The sequence below is a fragment of the Sus scrofa genome, chromosome 1, assembly GCF_054392235.1.
Source record: "Sus scrofa isolate SSC_HxYL_T2T_F1_AM1 chromosome 1, Sscrofa_HxYL_maternal_Yorkshire_Landrace_v2.0, whole genome shotgun sequence".
Taxonomy (NCBI): Eukaryota; Metazoa; Chordata; class Mammalia; order Artiodactyla; family Suidae; genus Sus; species Sus scrofa.
This window is the reverse complement of record NC_139383.1, coordinates 147,222,843-147,247,067: the sequence shown is the minus strand read 5'-3', so window position 1 is coordinate 147,247,067 and position 24,225 is coordinate 147,222,843. Positions and strand designations below refer to the sequence as shown.

General features: G+C 45.1%; 1 protein-coding gene across 16 annotated transcripts in view; it reads left to right on the top strand.

The window, feature by feature from the left end:
* Positions 1–24,225, top strand: part of TTC23 (tetratricopeptide repeat domain 23) — a 131,873-nt gene that overhangs the window by 65,550 nt on the left and 42,098 nt on the right. For 12 of the 16 annotated variants that reach the window (XR_014814873.1, XM_084975620.1, XM_084975588.1 and 9 more), the window contains 3 exons: positions 5,006–5,111; positions 17,359–17,486; positions 21,335–21,484. Coding sequence is in view for 13 of the 16 variants with exons in the window: in XM_084975620.1 (XP_084831746.1) it covers positions 5,006–5,111; positions 17,359–17,486; positions 21,335–21,484 (384 nt within the window). In the remaining 3 variants the exon portion in view is untranslated. Of the gene's footprint in view, positions 1–5,005; positions 5,112–17,358; positions 17,487–21,334; positions 22,885–24,225 lie in introns of those variants that run through there. The other 4 variants (XR_014814919.1, XR_014814928.1, XM_084975621.1 and 1 more) reach the window with 1 other exon arrangement.

Here is a 24,225-nt window from a genome sequence, read left to right as displayed (position 1 = left end):
CAGGGGGACCAGAAGGCAACAGCTGCTCTGGACCTTGCCAGGGCTTGAGGTGGTTGGTCTTTTGAATGAGTTTTTTCAATTAAGGACCTTGCTCAATGTAAGATATTGAAGGTGTTTTTGTTTTTAACCCAGTACAACATGCTAGCAGCTGAAAAGATTTAGGGATATTAAACATTCCTCCTCAACCTCCAGATGACAGTTGATAAACCATAACCATAAGATATTAAAAAACATCAAAGGACGGGAGGAGAGATACAAGCCCTGGGGAGATTAATCAATAACGAGGCAGAGTGCAGTCAAGCTGCAGATCCCTAGAGAAACCCATATTCTGGGCCTCTGCATTAAAACCAGAGAGGCAAGCAGTACTCCTATAATTCTGAGAACTCTTAACAACCAGTCCTTAAATGCTCTCAGCTGTACCTAACAGGGGGGTTTGTATTATCTTAGCAAACAAAGTGTTGTTCCAGAATTGTGAACAGGGCAAGATTTGGAAAGATTGGGTAATCTAATCACTAGCTTTGTCAGCTTCCTTTGTACTCACTCCCTTAGGAGGCCTCCTGCACAGCGTGGTACCGTGGTACCGTGGTTACCAAATGCTGTCACTCTGAACACTCACTTCCAAGGAGAGTCTTTGGGAGCAGCTGGATGGGAGCCACTGGGTGGGCTTCCAGGCCCTCTCCACCTGCTTCAGTGAGAGCAGTTCCACTCTTACTTGCTTTCTATATTAGAGAACCATGAAAGATTCTGTTTGGAATAAAAGGGATTCTTTTGCTTTAAAAACAGAAACTTGAAAATCAGCTGTGCCACGTTGTTTGTATCCTTTTTTAAGTTGCTTTTCCACTCAATGATAATTTTTTTTTCTTTCTTTGTTCAGTCTTTTTAGGGCCTCAGGTGCAGCTTATGGGAATTCCCAGGCTAGGGGTCAAATTGGAGCTGCAGCTGCCAGCCTATGCCACAGCCGCAGCAATGCCAGATCCAGGCCACATCTGTGACCTACACCACAGCTCATGGAGATGCTGGATCCTTAACCCACTGAGCAAGGCAAGGGATCAAACCTGCATCCTCACAGACACTATGTCAGGTTCTTAACCCACTGAGCCACAACAGGAACTCTTTGCTTTCCTTTCTTTTCTTTTCTTTTTTTTCTTTTTTTTGGCCACACCTGTGGCATGTGGAAGTTCCCAGACCAGGGGTCAAATCTGCACCGCAGCAGCAACCTGAGCCTCTGCAGTGACAGCGCTGGATCCATAACCCGCTGGGCCACAAGGGAACTTCCCAATGATATGTTTTTGAAATGTAACCAAGTTAACACATGTAGATTAAGTTTAATCACTGTATGAATAGGCCACATATATTCTTTCTGCTGATAATGGATATTTAGATGGTTCTCCATCTCAAATAATGCTTCAGTGGCGTTGAGGACACTGGTGGACTATGCCCTCTAAGCTGAACAAGAAGGGAAGGGACAGCAGATGGGGAGAGAGGACAAAGGACAAGAAGCTGCATGGACGTGATAGAGCCAGGACGCCTGAACAATCACTGGGCCGGTGAGCTGCACAATCCAGAGGTGGCACAGAGCATCATGGGGGACTGGATGGCTGAGGGTAGGGAGGAAATGAGCCTGTCAGGACCTTGTTAGCTGGTCATTTGCTGTATATTTTAGAGTTCAGTCCCATTCTGTGTCTCTCTCTGTGCCCACTGAAGCACAGTATCAGTGGGCCGCCTTGCCCTCTGGCAGGGAGGCACACAGCCTTGACCTTGGAAGTATAGAGGGATGGCTTATTTATTCCCTCAGCTCCTCCTTGCAAAGTCACTGCAGATGGTCTGCATCCTCCTGCCTGTGTTTCCAATTCCAGCAAATTCTCTCTCCCTTGCTCTGCCTAGAAGAGCACCCTGTTTGGGGTCCTGCTCTCTCCTCCTTGGGCTTCCTCCATGCAGAGGATCATTTCATCAACTTCTTTTCCTCCGTTAACCTATTGCATGGTGCCATTATGTTCTTTCCGAAGAGGTGCAGACCAATCTTACAGATACTGAAATCACTGAAAATGGTAACAGGAGGAAGGGTGGAGAGGAAGGTAGTGAGCTGGGTGCTAAAGCCTAGTGAGGGGCAGTGTTTGAGAGTTTAGGTAAAATCAAACTCCCCCACGTGTTTGTAGTTCATCTATGAGCTCCTTTCAAACTGAAAGCCCCTGCCAAATTTTTTTGTGAATTCCTAGTGTTTAAATAATATCTGGCATGTAGAAAGCATTTAAAAATTAAGATAAATTGACTGGGATAGGACTGAGTTAAATTAAACTGAATTGAATTCTTCTGAATAAATGAGATAACAAATCTTGCGCATTGTAAACACCATGGGGTCCCTTCTCCAACACATTCACCACCAACCCCAGCATATGGTTTTTAGAAGCTTCATGAACATCAAATAACAAATTAGATTAGAGAGTCAGTTTCTGAAGTGAATAATGATGAATAAATGTTTGCTTTTATTAGCATGTCACACAGAAAAATGTTGCAGTTATGAAGATTTCATGATAAACTCTGATTCCCTTAAGATTTCAGGATCCACTTTCTTCATATTGTGAGCATTTTTTCTCATGGGAAACTTTGCTTCCTGTCTCCAAGACAAAGGGTAACTTACAGAACTCTCAGAACATGTGATTATTCATTTAAAAGTAGTTTTGATAGGCCCAGATCTTTTATATTGCCTTGAATTATAATATTGAGTGGAAACAAAATATGAAATCTTTTTGAATTTGAATTTGAGTTTTAATCAAGCCAAAATATTATGTGTAAAAAGTCTTTGTAACAACGTAAGTTAAATCCCTCCTGGCCTCAGAGGATGCTTTCCTCAGTAGTGGATTGTAGAGATAGTTAACCTAGGGGAAAAGACAAAGTAAACATGACTCATTTGCATTTGGGGTAGGGCAGGCTTTTCCTCTCTTTTATCCTTTCCCCAAACATTGAACATTGGATCCTTTCACTCTATCCCTGTGGCTCCTATTTGGAAAACATTTCAAGTCAGAACTTCAGGCCAAATCAAAAGTAATGACCAATTTAGGAGTTGCCAAAATCACATATTCAACTTATATATCCTGTAATAAGAAACGTAGTTTTAAAACAAGGGATATTGTTGGCATTTACAAATATGAAATTCTGACTGTTCTAGCACAGCAATAAAAATTGTTACCAGCAATCTTGATTTGAAGTAGCCCCTATCATAAAAAGTCTAGAGCTAGTAACTTTGTGGATTTTAACATATGACAAACTGATTCTGACAAATCAGAATCTACCCTGATTATCATCTCAGAAATGCATTTAGTTGGTTGTCAGAGGAGCAAGTCTCTATGATTTTACTGTCTCACTGCTTGGTCTGGACCAGAAGGTTCTAGTGGTATGGCTTTACCTAGGCCAGCTCCCATGGATTAGTCATAGCTCTTGGAGGCTGAATGAATCAGGGTGCTGTGGGCAGTGTGTGGGCATCAACTGGTGATGTCTGCCACCATGGGTCAGGGCAGGAGGGTGTCAGCATTCATGACACGGTAGAAATAGCAAATTTGAAGACAGAGTATCCAGGTCAGAGTCTTATCTCTATCCTTTATTAACTGTAAGATATCTTGGGCAAATCACCCATTCAGCAGCCTGTTTCCTCCTCTATAATATGAGGGTAGTAAAATGTCTCGAAAATATTAAAATGATAGCACAAATGAAAGAGAATGAAAGTGAAGCTTAAATCTTAGTTGTTTTCCCTATCCCAATCTAGTGTTTCTCTCCTTGAAACTCTTGGTATGTTAGTAATTCTGTGGCTCTTGGCAGTCAGTTGTGAACCACATACCATCTGACATCAGTGCATCGCGTGACTTCACATGTTCCTGCCTGTTGCTTTCTATACTGCCCACACTTTCCAGCCCATGCCTCTCTTGTTGTAGGTGATCTGACAGTACCTGTTTATCGGATGACTATAAATATATTACTAAAGCATTTTTAAGCTCCAAATGGGGACAGGCAGATGACTAGCAATTTATCTTTTAATTATTAATTTGTTTAATATCTTTTTATTTGAAGGGATGTGTTTTGTATTTTATTGGAAAGGATTATTATTACTTTATGTTCATAGGACCATAGGATTGGGTTTTTTTTACCCCTTAAAGCCTTTTTTTTTTTTTTTTTTTTTTTTTTTTTTTGTCTTTTTGCCATTTCTAGGGCCGCTCCTGTGGCATATGGAGGTTCCCAGGCTAGGGGTCAAATCGGAGCTGTAGCCACTGGCCTATGCCAGAGGCACAGCAACTCAGGATCCGAGCCGCGTCTGCAACCTACGCCACAGCTCACGGCAACGCCGGATCGTTAACCCACTGAGCAAGGGCAGGGACCGAACCCACAACCTCATGGTTCCTAGTCAGATTTGTTAACCACTGCGCCATGTCGGGAACTCCAACCCCTTAAAGACTTTTTAAATGGGCTTTATTTTCAAGGAACTGCGCTGCTTTCTGCGCTCAGGCAGCTCATATAGGCAGGTTTGCCAAGGGGGTAGGCAAATGATCTTGGAGGGGCAGGCATGGGACAGGGGTCTAGGTTTCTGTGGGTGAGGCTGCTCACAGGCCCCCCTCTCTGGGCTGTCCAGTTCCCCTGCCCAGTACTTGCCCACTCCCACTGCACAGTACTGGCACTTGTTAAGCCATCTCCTTCCTTCTGGAAACCCACCCCCTTCTTTTGCCGACCCTGCACTCATGGGAGCATAGCCTTTAAGTGATCTACTTAGTGATAGGACCTGGCCACAGCATCGAGCCATTTGGACTCTGCATCCAGAGCCTGGTACTTTCTCTCTCCACTACAAAATGCTTTTAAAATCCAGCTCTCCCAAGAGTTGATTGTGCTTCCACATAAATCATATTGTCCAGCCTGCTAGAAATTTCCTTGGCTTTCTGCTTATCGCTGCAAGAACAGTTAGTTCCCTGTTGCTTCTGCCATAGCATGTAAACAACCATGTTTCTTCTTTCTGTGGTGACAGGCACACCTCATCATCCTGGGCAGAAACCCCTCTCAGGAGGACGCAGCCATCTCTGCACACTCTGTTGCCCACGCTGCCATCGTTTCTGGGAGGCCTGAGCACCACGGTGAGAGCCAGCCTTCCATGAGGGGCAGGCACTGCCTGCTCCCTGCCTGTCCCATGGGGGTGGGGAGGGCTGAGGGACAGCTGCCTTTGGTGATGGAGCTGTGACACAGACCCTTCAGAGAGCCTCCTCTGTTAGCTTCACCAGGGTCCTTTGGTTTCTCTCCCTGTCCAGCCTTCCTCTCATCTTTTACCTTGAAATACAGCAAATTTTCGTCCAAACATAGCCATTGGAGCCCCAGAGAGTTCGTGCTGGGCTTACGGAGAAATCTGTTCTGCTTTCAAAGGTGATCTATTTTTAAAGATTGTTGTGGAGCTACTGTGGCAACACATCTGACCTGTTGGAACTCTGGCTTCCAGACTCTCACAGGGCTAAGCTTTCAATCAGGATGAACTGACGCAGCTTCAGGATTCCAAAAGGAAGTTGCCGTTTATGAGTCAGAGAGTTTTTCTTAGCCCCACATAATAGGTAGAACAGTGAGCTTGGGAGTGCTCTAATTCTCCATCCCAGGCTCAGAGCATACACTATGCCCTTATTGATAGAGAATATGCATTCTAGTGACTTTGTTGGTGGTGGTCAGAATACTCAGAAACAGAGTGTAACTGATAAAAAAGACCTAGAGGTATATTCCAAATGTCAGATAAAAGTAGTTATGCATTGCAGTAAAATAAGGTCCAATGTGCCATCAACCTGAAGTTGATATCTGGAAGGCTTGGGGCTGGGGTTCAGGGAGCAGGAGTTGGGCTAAGGTGAAAGGGATGCCTCAGGAGCAGCCTGGCCTAAAGAGGTCCCTGCACCAGGCAGGGGCTCCTGGCCAAGAAGGAGCTGGAGAAGGGGGTACCCCAATTATCCCTCTGTCCATTCCACCTTGCAGAGCCCTTACTGGAGCTTGGAGCACCCTTTCAGACCTGGAGGTATAGAGAGAAGGCAGGGGACTTTTCTTATCCTCACTCCTTAGAACACTCCATACCTAACAATTAATCTCAGAATCTTCAAAGAGCCAACATTTCAACCAACTTATTGGAGGCTTAAATTCCTTTAACGGGGAAAAGAACCTTCCATGCAACTATTAATAGGACTCTTAAAATGCAAACATGATGGGAACCCCTAGATTACCAAGAGTCACAGATCTAAGTGGCTATGGGAACCAAGTGGGCAATGTGAGTGAAGTGGGTAGTCAACAGAAAAGAGTGACAGCAGTAAGCATAATTATAAATGGCAGTTAAGCATTGGCTGTACTCTGAGTGCCACTATGGAGGGGTGAGGACTGTGGCACACTGGAAAAGCCTGTCCCTTGTCAAAAGTGAGCAGCTGTTGCTCAGGTCCAGTCCATTATTATGTGGAAAGGAGGATTATATTGGCAGTTCTGCTTTTTGAAGAGAAGGCAGAAATCTGGATTTTTTTTTTTTTTGGTCTTTTTGCCTTTTCCAGGGCCACTCCTATGGCATATGGAGGTTCCCAGGCTAGGGGTCTAATTAGAGCTGTAGCCGCCAGCCTACGCCAGAGCCACAGCAACACCAGATCCAAGCCGAGTCTGTGACCTACACCACAGCTCACAGCAACACCGGATCGTTAACCCACTGAGCAAGGCCAGGGGAACCTCATGGTTCCTAGTCGCATTCATTAACCACTGAGCCACAAAGAGAAATCCTGGATTTTTTTTTTTTACGTGAAATCAATTAATAGTTGATGATAACTAAGTCAAATATGTTTCAGGCTCTGAGTGAAGGAAATGGGTGTGAAGGCTAGATCCCCAACTTCTGAGCTGGGGAGTGTGAATATGATAAGTGGTTGTCAGGTTCTCCCTTTTTCTCTCAGGGACTCCTGGTTTGAGAACTGGAGGGTTCTGAGCATTTAAATTGGTGGAGTGTTGGGGAAGGGTTCTCTTCCCCAGAGAATACCAAACAGCTAGAGGAATGCTTAGTGTACCTTCCTAAAGAAGGTATGGATTGGGGGGAACCAATAGGAATCACATCCTAAAATTTTTTTTCCCTGTAGCTACAAAGTTAGGCCATTCTGCTTTGTGTAATTACAGACTGAGAAACAATCTCATTATATATTTTTTCTAAGTTTTCCAGTCTAAATATGGTGTTAGTATAGTCCTCCCTGTAAACTGAGAATGCCACTAATGCCCACGTGGTGCCAATAATTAGGTCTGTGAGAATTTAATGACCTCACACAGTAATAACAGCCAATTCTTTTTTTAATTAAAGTATAGTTGATTTACAATGTTTCTTCACTTTCTGTTGTACAGCACAGTGACCCAATCACACACAGTTCTCTGTGCTATACAGTAGGGCCCCATTGCCCATCCATTCTAGATATAACAGGTTGTATCCCCCAACCCCAAACTCCCTATCCATTCCACTCCCTCCCATCTTCCCCCCTGGGAACCACAAGTCTGCTCTCCTTGGCCGTGGTCTGGTTCTGTTTTGTAGATAGGATCATCTGTGCCATATTTTAGATTCCACAAATAAGTGATATCATATGGTATTTGTCTTTTTCTTTTTTTTTTTTTTATTTTCCCACTGTACAGCAAGGGGGTCAGGTTATCCTTAGATGTATACATTGCAGTTACAGTTTTCTCCCCCACCCTTTCTTCTGTTGCGACATGAGTATCTAGACATAGTTCTCAATGCTATTCAGCAGGATCTCCTTGTAAATCTATTCTAGGTTGTGTCTGATAAGCCCAAGCTCCCGATCCCTCCCACTCCCTTCCCCTCCCATCAGGCAACCACAAGTCTCATCTCCAAGTCCATGATGTCTTTTTCTTAACAATAGTTAATTCTTACACAGCGCATCCTGTCATGGCTCTAACCGTGTTATAATTGTTGATGCGGTTGATCCTCACAACAGCTCTATGAGGTTGGTACAAGTATGCCCACTTTTCAGATGGACAAACTGAGGCACAGAAGCAATTTCTCCGGGAGCCAAGGGAGTGGTAGATTTGAGCCTAGGCTCTTGATCTCCGTGCTGTGTTGCAAGGACTGGCACTGCACATGCCCTTTTTCCTTCCTTGCCCCTCCCTGCTTATACCAGCTAAAGAGTGTGTGGCCTTGGGGAGAGAAGGGACATGAGAAGGGCCAAGGCAGCCCAAGGAAACCAGTTTGGAGTGCCATTGGGAAGGGGCCAGCCCAGGAGCATGCACAGGCTCTTAGCCCATCTTTTGCCCCATGCCTCTTTGGCAGCTCAGGCTGTTTGGTTACCTGCGCCCAGAAGCCCTGGGACAGGTGCAGAGAAGAGCACCAGCCCTCATCCCTAAGGCCTCAAACAAACCATTGAAATGGGCACATCAGAAATGAATACAAGCTAAGTGAAGCCACAGACCACTCCTGTTATATTAACCAGCTTAAAGAAACTTTGTTCCTTTGGTGGGAACGTAGGGAAAGCTGTGGAAAATGAACTGGCTGGCAGGCATTTTGAGAGAGTTTGTTCCGGCTCTGACCCACCAGTGCCTAAAAGTGTGGGCCGAGGGGGTGTGGCCATGTTCCATGCTTGGAGTTGGCCTCCCCCTGAAGGCAGAAATGAGCCAGGTCCCCCTCAGCCAGGAGCTGCAGTGGCAGCGGGCAGGCACATCCCACCATGTTTAAGGGTGCCTGGCCTTGCGGTCTCTGCTATCCCCTCACACACAGCCCACACGTTAATGAAAGAAACCCACCCTTAACTGAGGTGTCTCCAGGCCTCTGCTACCTTCAGCAAGGGGAAAGGGGAATTTGGAATTTAATCTCAATATGACAACTAAGGGGGACCAACCCCCAGACCCTCCCAACCCCGCCCAGCTCTCATCCATTCAGGACTCTCTGGCCTGGACATTTTGGTCACTTGTGGTTCAGAAGTCCCAACCAGATCCCCTGGGAGCAAATCTGCATGTTCCACTGAGTGTCAAGGAAATCCACATGCACAGGGATCTCGGCTCTGTTCTCCTATGTTTAACCTGTCTGTGCCAAGTACAGGGGTTTTTTGTTTGTTTGTTTGTTTTTGTTTTTAAGAATCTTTAATGAGGAAAGTTTCTCATTTAGAGATTCTCCACAGCCTGCTTGCTGAATGTCCATTGAAGGCATGCCCTCTGACAAACAAAACGCCACTGGCCAAGAAGCCAGTGTGTTTCAGGCTCCACACTCAAGCTAATCCCTTTGCTCTGTGCATTCCTCATGCAGTCAGAACTGCCCTAGAAGTCATGAAGGGTTGTGATTGCATAAGGACTCCCAATTCAGGCTCACAGAATGTCACTAACCTGAGCCTGGCCAGCTTCCCAGAGCAGCCATAGACAAACTTGGTCTTAACAGCTCTTCCAACCCTGCTAAGTGTCAGGGCATTGGCCTTGTGTTTATAACTCTTCTCCTAAAGGATATTAAAATGAAATGGGCTGAAGCCAAGTACATTGCAGTGTAAACCTTTGAGAGGCAGCGCCCGCTGAGCACAGGCAGCCTTGTTTGGAAGTGGCCCCATCTGCGGCCTGGGCTCTGGCAGGCCCGGGAGCTCTGCAGGCTCCAAAGACAGCAGAAAGGAACGAGCTCTTCCCCGTCAGAGCCTGGGGCCAGAGTGTAGGATCCTCAGCTACATGGACAGACTCATGGGCATGGGGTGCATTCCCAAGATAGAATTCCCTAGGCACAAATATGTGTGTCTCCCCAGCCCCCACTTGTCCTGGCCTCTATCCACGTTTTATATAGTAGACATGAAATATGTAAATCTCTGAAGGTAGTCACTGTATCTCGAAGTCTCTTCTTTTTTACCCTACAAGGTCATCCCTTTTCTCAGCTCCTCCTATATGGCCTGCTTCTCAGCCTACCCCAGGCTGGGCCCTGCCCCACCCCCAGCCCACTCTCTGTTCCTGGGGTGCTGATACTCTGTGGGCCCCATGTGTCTCAGAGAGACTGGAAATCAGATAGCCTCTGGTGTACACTTGCACCCGACTCCAGTGGGCTCCTGACAGGTAACTGGGCCACCTGGGAGCAGCCACAGTCTGGTGGCCTTCAATTTCCCATGGCTCTCTTTGGCTGCCTTGCTGCCTCCCTAACCCCACCTCCAACCTGAGGCCCCCAAGTGGGGCTTATGGTATAGGCCTGCAGTGGAAATGAGTGTAAGCTGCTGCTGGCCACACCCCCAACCCTCTCCTTCCTCCTCACTCATCCCCTCCTCACCTCTTCCACCCCCACACACCCTGTGTGCTCTGAGGGACCCTTCCTCAGCTCCCACTCGAGGCTACTTATTCCAAAATGCCCAGCCAGCCTGAGTCTGGTACCTCTGCACTTCCGAGCAGATGTCAGCATCCATGCCTGCGCTGTGCTCCAAGGGCCAGGTGAGAAAGGGAAGTGGTGGAGAGCCAGTGGGGTGAGGCCAGAGAAGAAGAGAGAAACTTCTTACCCTGTTTCCCAGTGTCGTTAGTAGAACCCTCTCAGAAACCTCTGGAAAAGTACCTTAGAGCATCCCATCTAGGGGACTGGGCCCCCAGGTGTGTCCAGCTTCACTCTACCTATTAGAGGCAGAGCAGGGTGTACACAGAGGCCAGGCACTGCCTGCTAACCACAGTCCAGAACCAGAGAGGAAGCAGCACCATGGGTGCTCTGTCCCAGAGGTCTGGGGAACCCCAAAGCCCTAAAAGGTGGGACTGCAGGGGTTGGCAGCTCTTGAGGCCAGCAGAGAAGTAGGAGGGGTGGCCTCCTCCACCCTGAGTCTGTGCTATTTGTGTCTTTTCACAGAGGGACAACCTGGAGCAGAAGTGAAACCTCACAGAGCCTTGCTCACAAACCATATTTCATCTTTGTGTCTGAGAACAAAGTCTGCAGCATCATTCCTCTCCCAGGGAGGGTGATGTGCTCCATGATAACCACTTTTATGAGGCTCCAGTTTTTCACTTTTGTTCTGGCTAATAATTTATGTTCAGAACTTCTCAGAAAAGCCTGTGTTATTTGTACCCTGACGTGGCTTAAAAACTTATTTTATAGGCAGCCTATGGAAATCACATGTAGTTTACCAAGACAAGCAACTGTGACAACAGGCCTGACACTGCTGGACACCTGATCACTCTCTGGTGACCCCAGTTGGGACTCTGAGTGGTGGGGGGTGGGGTCATCCCAGTCAACTTCCTGATGGTGAGGATGTTCGGGGCAGGCAGATCCCCATGGTGACAACCCTGTGGGCACCAGGCACCACACAGGCCCTTCATGTCACTAGCCTGTGTGAGCCGCAGCCAACCTGCCACCATCTTGGTCACCTCACTCTACTGATGCAAACCTGTCCCGGGAGACAGCCATGGCCTTCCAGGGACCCCACCTCTCAGGAGTGGCAGGCCTGCCGCTCCCGGGAGCCCTGCCAGGCCCTGTGAAAGTGTTCCTCTTGAAGGTGGTCTCCTGGTAAGGAGACAGCCTGTCCTGAGCTCCGTCCATCTGTCCTCAGGCTGCCCTGTGGACCCCAAAGGTTGGTAGTTGGCCTCAGGGTGGCTGCCTGCACAGGCAGCTCTCAGTAAAGTCTAAACGGGTCCCATCTATTTGTTTGCTGGGTGATAGCACTCCTCTGGGTTAATGCCAGGCTAGGATTTGAGACTTTCCATTTTCTAATTCCCTGGGGTCCTTAATACTTTTGCCGTTAGCGCAGAGTTTCCCAAGACTGTTACAAAAGATAATTGTCACATTGTACCCACAGGCCTGCCTCTTATTGAAAGCCGTCCTCACTGTTCCAACTCTTGCCTTAGGACAGCCTCAAGAAAATGAGCCCAGGGTTACTGGAATTTATTTTAATTAAAAGCCTCCTGACCTCCAGGGTGCTAAATCATAACCCCACATTCCTCTTGCTCTTTGAATGGAGCCTGGTTTTCTTTTGCCTGTATGTGAACATACAGATGGAACAATCTGAAGGGGCCAGGAGACATTAAGCCGCCCTTCCCACTGGGCCATGCATCCCCTCACCCTAACACACAGCCAGCCCCAACCTTCTGCAGGAATGAAAATGGGAGAAGATTCAAGGCCTTGGAACACCTGTGCCACTAAGGCTCAGATTTACAAGTTAAGTCATATCCTTGTGCTTTGGAAAATGACCTCATCTTTTGCTGAGGCCACCAGCATCAGGTTGCTGAGGATTCTAGAGGAGGTTTTTAAGGATAGTAGTGGCCATGTGTGTGAGCACTCAAACTAGTGGCTCTTTGTGAACCCACACCCAGCTTCAGGCACAAGGTCAATGCTGAGAAGTGGCATCCAACCCCAGGGGCTGTGACCTCCTGTCCCTCTGGAAATCCTGTTGTCACCTGTATCAGATGGACCTCCTGAGGGATGCCCGATCCTAGGAGAACCAGCTGTGCTTATTAGGGAGTCACTCCTTAGCTGTGGTAATAGGACAGATTTCCTTCCCCCTCAAAGACTAATCATGTGGTTCATAGATCAGAAAACTTATTTGTAGGGGTTGGAGGGGTGGGGAAAATAGGTCAAGGTCTTATAATAAAGGAATTACCCTATAGCCCAAGTCAACATAAAAGTCGTTTCCAGTTTATAGACAGAGAAGGCACCCACAGTGGATACTGTGGACCTTTTTTCTGTTCCCAAGCCCGAGGCAGTTCTCATACACAAAGTCCTGACATGATGCCTGCCTTGTGGTCAGCCTGTATGTGATGGCAGCTGTCAGAACCCTCCACCCATGCCATGCCCCCAACCATGTCTGTTCCTAGAGACCTCCCAGGAAGAGAAATGGGAGAGACATGGACCTTTAAAGAAGCTTAGGACTCTGAGATGGGGAAAGGGAAGCAGCAACTTTAGGAGCTGACCCCAGAGGGCAGATTCCCAGGCAGGGCCCATCTCTGACATCTCAAAGCCTAGCTTTCTTCCACTTCAGTAGCCACGCCACCTTAGTTTGAGTAATAAGTTCCTTCTTCCCTCTGACCCCTTCCTTCCTCCCTCACTTCCACTCCCTCTTCTAGAGATCTAAATGTACTAACAAGCATCCTCTTTGGAAAATGTGACCAGGCCTCCCTGAGTTAGAGGCTGTGAGCCATTTACGTACCAGTATGAGTTAGGTAAAGTGACTTCCTTTCTCCCAGCATCCTGTGAGATCAGCTACACTAAGGAAAAGAACATGTAATACTTAGGTCTAGGGGACCAGTTGAAATGGGGTGATTGGGGGCATCAGCATGTGACTGCCAGGGAAAAGAATACTAAGTGGGAGAACGTTAACAAGAAAGAGGCTGGAAAGGCACCAAGCACAGCTAGGTCCACCTTGTCTGGGAGACCAACTCCTTACCCAGGAAGGAAGGGAAATATTTCCCATCCCTTTTGACCTCTTCCTTTTTCTGAGCCTGGCACCACCTCTGCAAAAGCCCACGTCAGAAACTCAGTTTCAGCCCCAGCTCCTTCCCATGCCCTTTTCATCTGCTGGTCTTTAGAGTAAAGGCTCATCTCCAAGGAAACAAGGCTGAGACTCAGAAAAATCTCTACTCTCAAGAAGAGCTTGGTTACATTCTTTGGTTAATTCCCAATTAGACAAAAAATTAAAATATCAACAGTACTCCATTCTTGAATAGACTTGTTAATTTTTAGACCTGGAACATATATCTCTCTAATGCTTTTAGAATCAACAAAATAAATACCACATCATCCTCACATTTGCTGTCATCAGATTATCAATGTAGCCAAAGTTAATACTTACTTTGAGCATTTAATCTGTAATATTTTCTCCCATGAGTCAGCAGGGACTAAAGAGATGTAACATTTTCCATGTGGTAAAATTTTCTCCTACCAGGAACAAAATTTGAGTAATATCCTAGAAATCCATCTGCTGGTATGACAGTGGGCAGACACCCCACACACCCACCCACTGACCCCATTGAAAGAGAGGAGCAGGGACCCCAATTCAATAGGCCTCTGTCTCGTTATGAACTCTGGGGCCAGCCTGCACTGAGACCTCTCTGGTAGGCAGCACCTCCCAGACGAATTCTCGCTTCTATCTGGCAACTGCCTAGATCCTAAGCAAAGTGAGTCTTGCAGATAAATGCAACTTACTTGTTTTCTGTAAGTTGACTGGATTTGACAACACATTTCCCAAGTGTTTACTTCTCTCCTTTCTAAAATAGATCACATGTTCTTGAATCATTTCTGGCGATGCACCATTTTCATTGTGAAGTTCAGGGGTGTTCTCAAGGCTCTTGAGGTGTATGGAGGGTTTATCTGGACATGATCACAGACTTCTCTGTTGTTCGACCACTCTCTTTGCATAGTGTCCCTGTCCTTTCCATGTCCATCTTTGCTTCCAGTGTGCCTGCTAATCAGCCTAGTATGGACGAAGGAGGCCCATAACCACAGTGACTGTCCCTAAAGCTAAAGTGGTTAACATTTATGGGGCACTTACTAGGTATCAGTTACTTGTGCACATTAACCCATTTACTCCTTACAACAGCTTATAATGGAGGTGCTACTGTAATGGTCCCCCTTTCAGATGAAAAAACCAAGACCAGCAATGGGAGGTGCAGAGCTGGAACCTGAACCTAGGCAGTCCCTGACCTCCAGGCCTGCCCTCCTGACATGCTCTTCTGCCTCCAAGACAATCACACCCTGCACAGGCTGGTCCCATTCTTGCTCCTCCATGAATTCTGGAGCACTGTATTCATGGGGGCTTCTTTGGAAGCACCTGGCAGTCACTTTCAAAAAAAAAAAAATTGGTTTTTTTTTTTTGGCTTTTTAGGGTCACACCCACAGCATATTAAAGTTCCCAGGCTAGGGTCAAATCAGAGCTGCAGTTGCCAGCCTACACTATTGCCACAGTAATGCGGGATCTGAGCCATGTCTGTGACTTTCACCACAGTTCACGGCAATACTGGATCCCTGACCCACTGAGAGAGGCCAGGGATGGAACCCACAACCTCATGGATAGTAGTCAGATTCATTTCTGCTGCACCACAATGGGAACTCCTCACATCAAAATTAATTCAAGAGCCCCCTCTTTGGAAAAAGTGTTAAAATAGGTATAGCACTGTCCTGTTTATCAAGAATATGGGGAGAAATCACGAATACCAAATTAGAGGTGATAAAGGGGAAATAACCAAATACATAGGAAATCTAAAGAAGCACAAGATTACCTTTTATCTTTTTGCACATAGGCATTTGTGCTACACAGTATGTAAGAGATTTCCAAGTGGAAATGTCAAGTAGACCACTGTACAGATGGGTCATCTTCCTCCCCAGCAAGCTTTGTGTCCTTGTCGTGTGTCACCGTGAGGTTGTCTCCAGCATGATCTCAGAGGGGATCCCATGTTCCCTGAGGGAGGAAAACATGACATTTTCCTCTGCTAGAGCAGGAGTCAACAAACTCATGGCCCCAGGGACAAATCCAGCTCTACCACCCATTTTGTAAGCAGTTTCTTGGCACACAGCCAGGCTTTTTCATTCACATGTCATCTCTGGCTGCTTTCATGCTGCAACACAGATCATTTGGGCCCCAAAGCCCAAGGTATTTTACCATCTGGTCCTTTATAGAATCAGTTTGCCACCCCTGTGCTGAAGGCCTATACTTTTTCCACTTTCAGAGTAGTTTCTGCTTTAATTTACTGGTTCAGAATTTCCAAACCAAGGAGGTGGTGCATATTCAGCCCTCACATATGTTTGCGCCCATGTGTACTGTCTCAGTTTCTTTCAGATGCTCTTTTTCTGGCCATGGCCTCTGGAGGGACAGCCTTGAGGCCTCCCTTTGGACTAGTGCAATTGCTCTTATCTCAGTTTTAGGAATTCCTGGCTATATTGGTTTTCTTTTGCCGCAAAGCAAAGTTTCATTGTTTAAACACCCAGTTTAAGCCCACATATCTGTCAGAAGGCTAGCATGGTAAGGCTGGCTTCTCCGCTCAATGTAAAATCAAGTTTTCATCCAGCTGCAATCTCATCTGGAGCACAGGGTCCTTTTCTAAGTTGATTCTTGTCACTAGCAGAATTCAGTTCCTTGCAGTCGTAGGACTAAAGTCCTCATTTTCTTGTGGACCATTGGCCAGAGACCTCTCTCAGGTCCTCTGGGCCACTCTTGGGTCCTTATACCATGGTCCATCTCAGCAATGAAGAACCTCCTTTTCAAACCCCTCTCATGCTTTGAATCTCTCTGCCTTCTTTTTGTGCCATCGGCTGAAGAAAACTCTGCTTTTAAAGAGCTTGTGTCATTAAGTTAGGCCCAAGGGGTAATTTCACTTTCTCACAGTCAACTGTGTCAATATAATATAACCTTGTCACAAGAGTAATATCTCGGCATACTTACAAGTTCCACCCATAATCAAAGAGGAGAGCATTATACAAGGATGGGAATCATTTGGGGTCACCCTAGAAATCTGCTTGCCACGCTGGATTATTTTCAGGGAGCTCTGTTCTAGCTTTCTACCTCACATAGGCCTCAGGCCTCATCTCCAGGCCCACTAAGGCTTATAAAACCCCCGGCCTTTTGGAATATACCTTTTTTTTCTGTTTTTTGTTTTGGTTTGCTTTGGTTTTGGCCATGCCCATGGCATGCAGAAGTTCTCAGACCAGGGACCACACCTGCGCCACAGCAGTAACGCAGGCCACAGAAGTGACAACTCTGAGTCCTTAACCACTAGGCCACCAGGGAACTCCAGAATACACCTCTTTCCTATTCCCCTCATGGATTATTCAGCTTCAGCTGCCATTTGCTGCCCTGGCTTTTAGTTCCTTCTTCATTTTCCATGCCGAAGATTTTCCTTTTCTTGCTTTCAAGATTGGCATATGTTTAAAAATATTTTTGTTAAAAGTACATATATAAATAAAAACATATTCAGCTATATATAAATAGCTGTATTGTAGCCAGTATGTTTTCTCAGTTGTTGGAGTTTTTCTTTCAGCAGCATGCCAGCCATTTTAGTGTCATCAGTTCCAAAATCACAGAGTCTGTTGAAGTCAGTGAGCCCTTGGAGTCCAAACCTCAGTGAGAAGCAACCAGAATTCTAGAAAGAATTAATGGTTAATCAACCTGAAACTTACTGATGTGTCAGATCTGAGGCATAGTCTCCCCATTTGCCTTAACCTTGCTTACTGTATCCCTGGGAGAGCTGAGACATATGAAAACCAAGGAAGATAAATTGCTGTATCTTTCTGAGAACTGAATCTTTTCTGATAAAACAGATTAATGGGCAAAAGACAGTTTCCTTAATCAGATCCTCTTGTTCAACTACTTATTATTTTCAGATAGTTCACCCTCACTAAATGCATAGTTATTTTGTTTCCATTTCAAGTCTGGGAGCAATTTTCAAAGTTGTTGTTACCATGTTTTTCTTCAGATGTGGCCAAGCAGTATTTTGAGGAGAGCCTAGCTCATCTTAAGGATGCCAAAGGGATGGGAAAAGCCAAATTTCTTTCCATTCAAGACGATTATTGCCATTTTCTACAAGTCACTGGGCAAAAAGAGGTAAGTGAGTTGGGACCACAGTTGACTATTTACATGGGCGACGCGGTTGATATCCAAGCATCCATGAAGCATCTGCTATTTGCAGGGAATGGGCCCGGCTCTATGGGGAGAGGGATAAATAAGGCCAGGTGGCCACTCTTAGGCGGGTCCCACACACTTGCTCTTGGGAAACAAAAAAGTTTATGAGAAGGTAGATGCCGTGTCCATCCTAAAGCACCAGGAGCCTTGAGAACCCAGTGGACAGACCCTGCTTTTCACAGCCTATGGTTCTAGCTGGCATAGCAGGCGGCGGTTAATGTGGCTAATTCATCTCTTATCTTGGCTAATGGATGGAATTTACATCTCTAATGAGAGTGTCACAGCACAGAAGCTACAGCTCACTGTCCACTGAACCACGCAGGCATGTTTTCCATGGCTTGTCAAAGTGGAACCAGACCCAAGATTTATATTCATTGGTAGTTACACCCTTGGGAATTTATTCCATACAAACCTAACAACTACCAGAAAGGCACATGCTAGGGTTCGATTTACACAGATTTTTTTTTCCCCAACTCTAACCCATCAAGGCAAATCTTTGAGATGAAAACCTTTTTCTTTTCTCTGCTGTTTTGCAGACCTCCTCCCCAACAGCTCTCTCCTAACCCTTAATCCTCCACCCTTCAGCTGATGTGAGTTTAAGTGACATAGGCTTTTCAGCTAGATGCACCCATTTTCCTCAGGCCAAAGTAGGGCTACAGCAGCCATAACAAATGGAATTTTGTGTTTTTACGGATCACCCAGCCAAGTAGAGGGGCCCTTCGGGAACCTCAAATTCTAGAACACCTCCAGAAGTTCTGTGAGGAGTGCTCAGGTCAGAAGTCTAGGGGAAGTCTGCCCCCATCATGCCTCACCCCTTCCAGCTCACCAGCCATCTTTACCTCCAAAGTGCCCATTGAATCCATCCATTGGTTGCCATCTCTACCTCTGCCAGTCATCATCTCCCTCCTGGACCACTCCAACAGACTCTGGCCCTCCAGATTCTGCTCCCACTCCTACACTTTTCTAATTTATTCTGAATAAGGAGGCCATGGTGATCTTTTCAAAAAGCAGATCTGATCTGTGAGCACCCAATGGTACAATACCCCCCTGGCTTCTCGGTGCCCTTAAGATAAGCCAGCATCCTGTATTGCCCACCATACCTGGCACGATCCAGATTCTGCTGACATTCCCAGCCTTATTTTTGCCCCCTCCCCTGATTGGTATTCTGGCCGCATTGGCCTTTTCTAATCCCTACTTCTGGGCAGTGCCAGCTTTTTCTAAGGCTCTTAGAAGGTTCTTCCTCACTTATCTTTGGGCTAACGCCGATCCATCTTTCAGGACTCACCTGGCCTGATTCCTCCCTCCCCACTCTTCTTCATCACAGACTCCTGTTTGATATAATGCTCTAACACAGCAGTGTTTAATGATAATATCTTGTGGATGGTTCTTCCCTCTCCCCTACCAGACCAGATTCCATGAGAGCAGGGAGCCTGTTGCTCATGGTCGGGGAGCTCTGGGTAGATGGGTGGCTGGATGCTTGCATATGAGCTGTCTGACTGCTCTGGCCACCACAAGGGTCCACCCTTTTCCCCATTCCTGTCTGACTTCCTGCCCTGGTGCCTGCTGTCTCTGATGCTATACCTCGCTGCCCTTGCCCAAGTAACCCAGATCAGTGGCCTTGATCTAAAGATGTGCCTCACTTCCTGAGGCCTCCCTTGGAGATTTTAGCAAACTGGCTCTTTTCATTCTCTGGTCTCTGCTTACCTTCTGAGTGCCTTGTAATAAGAGACAAAACTGCCTCCTTTCCAGGTGGACACAGCCCATGCCAGAGCACACAGCTTAGAGAGAGGAACATGGGCTGAATTTCGGGCCTCCTCCTTCTCTGGCCAGGCATCCCTGTATGTGACACAACCTGTCCAACCAAACATGGCACCTTGGTTCATGCTCACCCTTGAGGCAGACTTCTCACTGTGGGTTCCAGTTGGAGTCAGCCAGCTGGGCTGTGCTCAGACCACCCCCAGATGTGGTCACAGCTTACATGTGGTCCAGAAATGAGGAAAATGTAAGCGAACATCACTTGGCCACAGGTTAAAATACTCTGTGTAAAAACACTCTTCTAGTAGTGCTGCTCTGCTTCGCAAGAACCTCTGCTCTGGCTTCTTATTCTCCCATAAGAAAATCCAAACTCAAACTGCTCAGCCTGGCGTGGAGGCCCTCTCACCAGAGCCCAGCCCATGACTTTTGCCTTATTTCCAGCTGCTTCTCTTCCTACATTCTCTGCTGCCGTCAAACATGTGTGCTCATTGGCCCTGAACATGCCATGTGCTACTCCCACCTCCCGCCTGTGCCCCAAGATTCCCATGCCCCCTTCTTAGCCCCCCTAAATCCTATTTATTCCTTACTCCCTTCCATTAAGCTTCTCTAACCCTCAGACACTACCACAGTCTGTTTCGTCTCAACCCATGCCCATGTGGCATCTCAGCTTGCCATTGAAGTTCATGCACATCCAAGTCTGGTTTCCGTGGTCAGGCTGTAAATGGCATTGAGAGCTTCATTTAGGAAAAGGAGACTGGCTTGTTTCCATCATTGGCTGCTCCAGGCCTGACAACCAGTTTTCATGGAAAAGCTGCCAAATCCAACACTTGATCACAGATACTGGGAGGGGACATGGTACAAGGGACATGACAGGCTTTAGCATCAGGCAGGTCCCTTGGGTACTAAGTTGGGTCACACAGTTCACAATTTACACAGTTTCTCTTCCCCAGCAGTCAGTTAACTCCCCACCTAAGAAATTGTTTCTGCCTTATCAGTACCTTTGCTGTTGTTGCCTGATCCTTCCTCCAGAACCTAAATCATATTCTTGCCAGTAAATTGAGTAAAGGCTTTGCTGACACCTCTGTCTGGGGAACACAAGCATTGCCTGCAGGGGTGTGTGGTGGGCAAGACTTCTTCACTGGTTCCTGCTTTATTCGGCTCTTAAATTTGGCATTTGTGTTATGTAACTGTAAAGGTGTTTTCTCCCCAAAGATCGTGGAAGATTTTCAGGAGATATAGCAGAGACCAACATGGTTTTCCCTCTGTATTGTCTTGATATCTGACTGAAGAGATTAATACCAACTCATATTTTTTATTCCACGTTGGTATAAATAAATCACATAAACCAAACAAAATGTCAAATATATTTAACTTTTCACTATGTTGGAATGTTTGCTTTTGGTTTCCTGAACTGTTTCTTGTAAGAAATAGAAAACCCTGGAATATGTTCCACGAGTAAATAAATTGCCAGGAAACTCTGTAGTTTTCACTTACATAAGAATGTCACTGTGCACAGAGGGAGAGGAGCCTGAAACTAAGAAGGATTAAAACTGGCAGAATTCAGTCTGGGTCTGCCACTGATGAACTGTCTCTGAGCAAGTTTCCTGATTGCTCTGTGCCTCAGTCTCCTCCTCTGTCATATGAGGAGACTGAAAATTAGATGAATTCACCTGTGTGAACTGTTTAACACAATTTTTGACACATAAAGGACATGATCCAGTACCCGTTAGCTTTTTTTTCTTACTGAAATGAGTTCCTGTAACATCTGAGGTGGCTTTTTCTCCAGGGGTCCTTTATACAGTCGCAGAGTTCACACCATTCCCACCCTTATGTGTTTTATTTCCTGATTCCTACTTAAGGAGGAAAGTAGGTGTAGCTCCTGAGACATTCTACCCAAACTTTTCCCCCTAAAAAGTGAAAATACACAGCTGTTAACATCTTTTTATTAGGAGGCACTGATCTTTATCTGCCTTCGAACTTGTTGTTTAACCAGAAGCGTTTTGCTACTTTCACAGAGAGCCACCTCGATCCTGAGAGAGTCCCTGGAGGCTAAAGTGGCAGTGTTTGGTGATCTCAGTCCTGAGGTGGCAGAGACTTACCGGCTCCTGGGTGGGGCCGACCTGGCACAAGGGAACCAGAGCGGGGCCGACAAGAAATTGAAGAAGGTAAAGCTGCAGTGCAGCTAACACAGAGGAAAGCTGTCCCATCCTTCACCACAGGTCACTTTCTATCCCTCCACTGTGTTCTTTTTAAATGCAGCATTAAGAACTTACAAAACATGAGTTCCCATTGTGGCTCAGTGGTAACAAACCCAACTAGTATCCATGAGGACATGGGTTTCATCCCTGGCCTTGCTCAGTGGGTTAAGGATCCAATGTGACTGTGAGCTATGGTGTAGTTTGCAGATGTGGCTCAGATCCTGCATTGCTGTGGGCCCTTGTAGGCCAGCAGCTGCAGCTCTGATTTGAACCCTAGCCTGGGAACTTCCATATGCCCTGGGTGTGGCCCTAAAAAGCATAATAATAATAATAATAATAATAATAGTAAAAGAACTTACAAAACAGAAACAGGATACCAAAGGGGAATGTAGAGGGAAGGGATAAATTAGGAGCTTAGGATTGACATATACACCCTGCTATATATAAATCAGATAACTAACAAGGAGGTCACTGTTCATACCTCTGGGAGGTACTTACTGTATAGCACGGGGAACTCCACTCAATAGTCTGTGATAGCCTATATGGGGAAAAAAGGATATATATACCTCCATTGCCATACACATGAAATGAAGACAACTTTGTAAGTCAACTCTACGCAACTATACACCAATAAAATTTAAATAAAATAAAATTAAAATAAATAAATGCAACTTAACAGCTGGCTTATTAGGTAAGATGACATCACTTTTGCAGTTGATCTCAGCTAGCACTTTTGGGGTACAAAAAAATCCATGTATGCACATAGATTTTTAAATGAATTAGCAAAATTTTTTTTACTTTGCAAATAATTTAAAATGTGTACATAGTGTAATTATCAATCTTATTTTATTATATTCTTTCTGTACACTAGTTTAGAGAGAAACTTCCATGCATTCTTCTAGTACTTATGTTTACTTCTTGTTAAATTTGTACTTTGTCTGGATGGTATGAGGTATGGATCTAATGTTATCTTCTTCCCAAATGACTATGAAGTTGTCCAGAACCATTTTATTAAAGACTCCATCTATGCTCCATTGAGCTAACACTTTCATCCTGTAGTACATTTCCACGTGTACTTGAGTATATTTCTGGATTTCTTTCTATTTCACTTTTCCCTTTGTTTATTTGAATCCCAGTACCTCATTACCTTAATTATAGAAATTTTACAGCATGATATATCATCTGGAAGGATTAGATTCTCCTCATGTTTTTTTTTGTTAACCTCCTAGAATATCATGTTTTCTAGATATTGTGGCATGCTTATTTTTCCACATGAATTTTGGTATCAACTTGTCAAGCTCTGTGAAAAGTTTGGTAGTATTTTTTGGAGAATTGTGTTATTTGTAAATAAACTTCAGGAGAACTGAGATCTTTATGATGTTGAGTCACTCTGCCAAAGAACAAGTGTTGTCTTTATATGTGTTCATGTCTCTTTTTGTATCATTCAGCCACATTTTAACATGTTCCTCATATAGGTTGTGTGCATTTTTACTAAGTTGACTTCTAAGCATTTTATCTTATTTAACGCTATCATAAATGGAGTTTTATCCACCATTATACCTTTTGACTGCTTATTTTTATGTGTATGAAGGTATCTCTGTGTTAATTTTATATTCTTCTAGCTTGCTTAATTCTTTTCTTGCTTGAATTACTTTGAACATTGATCCTCTCAAGTTTTCCAGGTATATCTATTACATCATCTGCAACAGATAAGTTTTACTTGTCCATTTTCAAATTTTCATGCCTCTGATTGATTTATTTTGTCTAATTGAATTGGCTCAGTCTTCCTGTACAATAACAAATAATAATGGAAATAATAGGCATCTGGAGTTCCTGTTGTGGCACAGCAGAAACAAATCCAGCTAGTATCCATGAGGGTGTGGGTTTGATCCCTGGCCTCACTCAGTGGGCTGGGGATCCAGTGTTGCTGTGAGCTGTGGTGTAGGCCAGCAGCTGTAGCTCCAACTTGACCCCCAGCCTGGGAACTTGCATATGCTGCAGGTGCAGCCCTGAAAAGCAAAAAAAGAAAAAAGAGGAAAAAAAGAAAAAGAAAATAAATAATAGGCATCCTTGCCTTGTTCCTGATATTAACGAAAATGCCTCTAGTGATTCCTCAGTTAATATATTCTGACTGAATTAAGATTTATATAATTTATCATGGTAAGGAAGTATCCATCAATTTCTATTTTCATGAGTAGTTTTTTTTTATTAGAAATAATTGCTGGGTTTTATCAAAGGCTTTGTCACCATAAATGGAGATAATCAGATGATACTTCTTAGAGCACTTAATAGTCTGTATTTTATTAAAACATTGAACCAACCTTACATTCTTGGAATAAATCCCCTATTTTCTCAACTTGATATTGATCCTGTTTGCTAATATTTATTCTTTACTAGTGTTTTGCACTGATATATGTAAGTGATATTTGTTGAAGTATCAATGTTGTTTTTCTTCATAAAAATAACTTGGAAGTTTACCTTTATTTTCTGTGCACTGAAGGATTTTATGCAACATTAAAACTATCTAGTATTTGGAAGTTTATACCACCTGTAAAACTCTTTAGCCTTGGTGCTTTTGGGGAGAAAAATTCCTTGAAAATTTTCTCTATTTCTTCTACAAACAAATTTGTTGAAGCTTTCTATCTCTAATGGGGTCGTTTTGGTAAACCGTATTTTTCTAGGTAATCATCTGTCCCATTTACATTTTC